Source organism: Myotis davidii, unplaced genomic scaffold, assembly GCF_000327345.1.
Source record: "Myotis davidii unplaced genomic scaffold, ASM32734v1 scaffold281, whole genome shotgun sequence".
Taxonomy (NCBI): domain Eukaryota; kingdom Metazoa; phylum Chordata; class Mammalia; order Chiroptera; family Vespertilionidae; genus Myotis; species Myotis davidii.
In genome coordinates, this window is record NW_006293784.1 from 2,624,906 (window position 1) to 2,629,991 (window position 5,086).

General features: G+C 48.4%; 1 protein-coding gene across 1 annotated transcript in view; it reads left to right on the top strand.

Moving 5' to 3' along the window:
* The window catches only part of SIX1 (SIX homeobox 1), a 4,090-nt gene extending 1,723 nt beyond the window's left edge, over nucleotides 1–2,367 (top strand). The window contains exon 2 of the mRNA XM_006767649.2: nucleotides 1,059–2,367. Within this exon, the coding sequence (XP_006767712.1) occupies nucleotides 1,059–1,353 (295 nt within the window). The 3' untranslated portion in view covers nucleotides 1,354–2,367. The remainder of the gene's footprint in view (nucleotides 1–1,058) is intronic.
* The last annotated feature ends 2,719 nt before the right edge of the window (nucleotides 2,368–5,086 follow it).

The following is a 5,086-nucleotide window of genomic DNA, read 5'->3' on the forward strand; positions in this document are numbered from 1 at the left end:
AATCCGACGCGGGGGAAACCTGAGAGCAGGGCCAGCTGGATTTCCTTTGTTTGCTTATGAGTCCGGGGGGGTGGGGGAGAAGGTGTCGCCCCCGCTTCCCACTCTGGATACATTCAGCTGAAATGGGCTTTCTGGGAGAGAGACTGTAGGAGAAGGGGAGAGAGGGGGGAGACAGGTTGGCTCTCGGGTGGGCAGGACGAGCGAGCACTCAGAAGGCGGAAGCGCCGAGGGCTTCCAAATCTTGAAGTTGACCGGCACCCATAGTCCGGACGGACGCCCCGGCACCCCGCACCCGCTCGCCGGCTGTTGCAGGATCAAGAAGTTTCCCCAGTGGGGATGGGTGCGCCGGTGTGGGTGTCCGTGGGGAGTTTGAGAGGGCGGTGAGAAGAACTAAGGACTGAGTGACAAGGGGACAGGGACAGGATGGTTTCAGTTAGACTTCAGTTACCAAAGGGCGGCCCTGCAAGCCAGGCCGGAGGGCCCACTACCTGGTGAAACTGGAGACTGGCTGCGCTCCCTGTGTTTGCTCGGGTCACTGGGCCGCTCTGGACACCACTTCGCGTGACCTGTCCCGTGTCTCAGGCAGCAGGGGCAGGGAAACTCGGCGGCCTTTAATTGTTTCCTCGCATGGGAACAGGACAATTGACTTGATTCGCCCCAAACATGTGTGCATTGGGCACTGTTTACCCCTTGATAATTTTCTTCATCACCAACAACCATTTGTTGGAAAATGATCAAACTTCTAAACGGGCTGCTTGTTGATAGGTATTTAAAAGTAGTTGTTTGAACAAACATTTTAAAATAATGTGTGTTTCAAATAAGCCCTGCTGCTCTGGCTTTTCTGAAATCTGGAAGAGGAAGGGACTGGCTCCCCATTTCTCCAGTCTCCTCAGTCTCTTAACTTTCCCCAGGACCCGTGGGGATGGGTGGGAGAGCAGGGCTCCTCCATTTGGGTCTATGACTGATGGCACAATGGCCCTTAACTCCTTCCAGCTCTCCTCCCTCCATCTCACACTTTTTTTTTTTTTAACCATATGGTGTTGTCCTCTATTTCTTAGGGAGAACACCGAAAACAATAACTCCTCCTCCAACAAGCAGAATCAACTCTCTCCTCTGGAAGGGGGCAAGCCGCTCATGTCCAGCTCAGAAGAAGAATTCTCACCTCCCCAAAGTCCAGACCAGAACTCGGTCCTTCTGCTGCAGGGCAATATGGGCCACGCCAGGAGCTCAAACTATTCTCTCCCGGGCTTAACGGCCTCACAGCCCAGCCACGGCCTGCAAGCCCACCAGCATCAGCTCCAGGACTCCTTGCTGGGCCCTCTCACCTCCAGTCTGGTGGACTTGGGGTCCTAAGTGGGGAGGGACTGGGGCCTCGAAGCAGCGACTAGGGACACTTGTAAATAGAATTCAGGAACATTTTTGCAGCTTGTTTCTGGGGTTCTTTGTGCATAAAGGAACGGTGGACTTTCACAAATATCTTTTTAAAACTCAAAACCAACAGCCATCTCAAACAGTCACCTCCTTCTCTCCAGCTCTTTCCACTTTTGCATTTCCCTCCTCAGTGCAGAAATCAGGAAAAAAAACACCCACAAAAAACCCAAACAAACAAAAGCACCCAGTCACCCAGTCTTAGTTCTGGGCAACCCATCTGTCTGCTTCAGTAGTCTTTTTTTTTTTCTTTCCAATGAGTGGGAATTACAAATCAACTAGATTTTAATTATTTCCCTTTAATTTATTTATGGAAAAATCTTTTGGGAAGAAGAGAAGGAAATGAAAAAGAGAGAGAGAAATAAGTCAAAATAGTGAAAACAAGAGCCTCTAGCCCAGGAGGAAATGGTTGCATTCTTAAGGTGAAAAGGACAAATATGATCTTATAACTTCTTTTGATGGGGAAAATTAAGTTTACATTTTTTCATATTTAGTGTTAAACAATTTTATGTAGCTTAAAATGAAATAACAGTATTAGGGGGAAAAACAAGTGCCTAAATGTCTTAATGCTCTCTGCGTGTGGCAGTTAGAGATAGAAGTGACCATTAGTAGTAATACAACTATTTTTGTCAAATTTAGTGGGGTTTTTTTTGGTTGTTCTTTGTTTTCTTGGTTTTTTTTTTTATGGCCAGCTTTAAAAATGTAACAATGTGAGAAACAAAACAAAAGACTCCTGAATGCCATTTCTTCTCATGCCCTCCAAGCGTTCATATCTGTATCCTTCTCCTGTTAAGGGTTGCCCCTGTTCCTAGTTTCTAGCTGGCAACAAATATGGGACAAATCTGGCAATCTGGTATTTGTTACTAAAACAGCATGTGTTTTCAGGTTTCTTTTCTATTGTACCTAAACCTGTCTAAATTAAAACTTAGTAGAACACCAGGAGTACGATTCTGTTTCTCAAAGGTGAGTTGTGTATTGCTGTCATTGCTGCCCCCTCCTCCCCCTGTTTCAACATAGTTTTGTTGCTCTTCTACTTAATGGTGGTTATGGATTGCAGGGTACCTGAACGAAGAGTGGTGACTGAGTGAATTATATGACAGAAAAAGAGTGAATTTGGCTTTGAGCTATTAATTTATTTTTATTATTTACATATGCAATTTTGTTTACCGCTAGCTCTACTCCACAGCATTCATTTGTTAACTCAGCTCTTTTGTATTAACAAGTTTATGACCAGACTGAAAGTAAAATAATTTATCTGCTTGGAAAAAAAAAGAAAAGGAGAGGAACTTTGTGAATTAACCTGTCAAATAGAAAGCAGACCAGCAGCAGGACAGGAGCTCTTTGCAGTGCTGCCTGAGAGTGTGCAGAAAAGTCGCAATCATCAGGTAGGCTCCATATTATTTTTGCCTGGGGCAAAAATGATGTATCTTTGTATTTAGCTTTTAAAATTAGTGAAACAAATGGCATTATTTATTAAAATTCTACTCAGGATAACAGGATTGGCTTGCTTGTGCTTTGTAAAATATTGTTCCCCAGAGAGAGTCTATTTATTTTCTGACATGACAGTTTCATAATTTTGATGTTTCCCCATCCGTGTCGCCATTAATATAATCATCTCTCTCTTTTTTTTTTTTATTCTTTCCTATCTTTCCTGTGCTGATCTAGGAAACTGAGGTGGGGTGGGGATTAAGGCCTTAGTAGTATGAGGGTATTTTTAAAATGTCAAATGGATTTGACGGAGTTCAAGGGAGAAAGGGTCACTGTACTTAACTGTAGTCACTTTTACTTATAAAGTCATTTTTCCCCTCAGTGACGGACAGATGTGCACACAGCCGCTCAGAGACAATCATTTGGATTGGGAGCTCAGGGTCCCCATCGCCCTTGTTAGTGTTTTGGATCATTAAGTTGGTGTTTATTTAAGTCACTAGGGTGTTTATTCTCCAGGTCTTGGGCCGTGGAGAAATGCCACCCTCTGCAGGAGGGGGCTCTCACAGGGGATCTCCGCACATTCTTCACATTCACTCCCCAAAACAAACACCCTGCACAAAGATAGCTTTCAATGACCCTGACAGGCTTCAAAGGACACCGCGGAAATCTCCCTGGAAAATAAGGAAGGGCCAATTACTTTAATTTCTTACATGCCCTCTCTTCCTACTCCGATGACTACCCCCCACCCTTCTAGCTCTGCTCAGTATAATTTTAGGCTCCTGAAAGTTGTCTCCCTGGGCACGGGAGCCCACTTCCTGCTCCCTTGGTTGGTGAATCTCGGAGATGTCAGCAGATCTGGCCAGGAGCAGAGCGGGCTGATCCTGTAAAAGCCCCTGTGATTACTGCTTGTAAACTCGTTAAAAGGACAATTTTCTGTCACAGTCATAAACTCTTTGTAAAATCCCTGGCACTCGATCCAGAGTGCATATTCCAGATGTGTTTAATAAGAAATTGCACAATACACCCCTCTGCCACCCTCGCCTCAGTCTGGCTAGGCTAGGGAGAAGCAGGAGGAGGTGAGAAAGCTGGTTGCTTTGAGCTTTCTTGGCAATCATTTTAGAGCGATCATTAGGGGGAACTAACCATATATATATATATATTTTTTTTTCCTGGAGGAACTCTTCGAGGACCAGCTGTTAAAGGACTTCCAATTCACCTCCTTGGCGTCGCAGTTTAGCTGAATCAAAGCCACTTTTCCTGTCTCCCCCACAGGTTTCATAACCATAGCCAAAAGTAATGAACAACGGCTTATGAGTAAAGTGTTCTTAGGACGAAACCTTACAACATTTTGCCAAGTAAAATGACAAAAATAACAAAACAAAACAAATAGTAGGTCGGTTTATTTTTTGATGTTTTAAATCTGAACACAGGATGGTTCAGATCCGGCTGCCTCCTCTTCTTGACCTCTTGGCGGAGAGCGAAGCTTCCTAAATACTCAGAGGTCAGGGGGCTTGGCCGGCGGTTTCCGGTTTTGACGGAGCAGGTAGGGACTCCAGAGCCCTAAAGGCCCCTGGAGGTGCAGGCAGGGCGCCGGGCCCCGCTGGGGCCGGGCATCGCCGGGCTGGAACCTCTTCTCCAGGCAAGGGCAGCTGGGTCTTACTCCGAGCTGTAGTGGAAGCTTCCAGGAAGAGGCCGTGGCTTTGGCACTTACGGGTGAACTCTTCACCGCCGATCTCCCCCGGACACCGAGGGCCTTCGGGCACCTGGCCCTGAACGCGCGCGGAGCGGCCCTTCCTCTGCTCCGGCGCCGTGGCTGCAGGGCTTCCTCCCCGCGCCTCCCGGCTTCCCAGCGAAAGTGCAGGCAGAACTCCACGTGGGGGATCCGGAGGCTTCCCTCCTTTCCGTGGGCCTACGGCTGCAGAAAACTGGGGAGCTTCTGCTACCCGCACACTCTGGCGGGCGTCATTGCCACCCTGCCCTCGAGGCGCCGAGAGAAGCCGCTGCTCCCCGCATCACAGCAGCTCCGCGCGGGGTCTGGTGGCCCGATCGGCGGAGCCCTTGAGCGCAGAGGCGGCAGGGCTGGCCTCGAAGGGCCGGGCAGTGGAGGAGGCTCGGCCTGAACCTCGCGGGACAAGGCAGGTGCCGTTGTCTTGGGCACCCCGGAGGCACCTCCCTGGCCCGAGTCCGGTCCCGGAGCGAAGGCCCCCGCGAGGCGTGTGAGTGGGGCGGG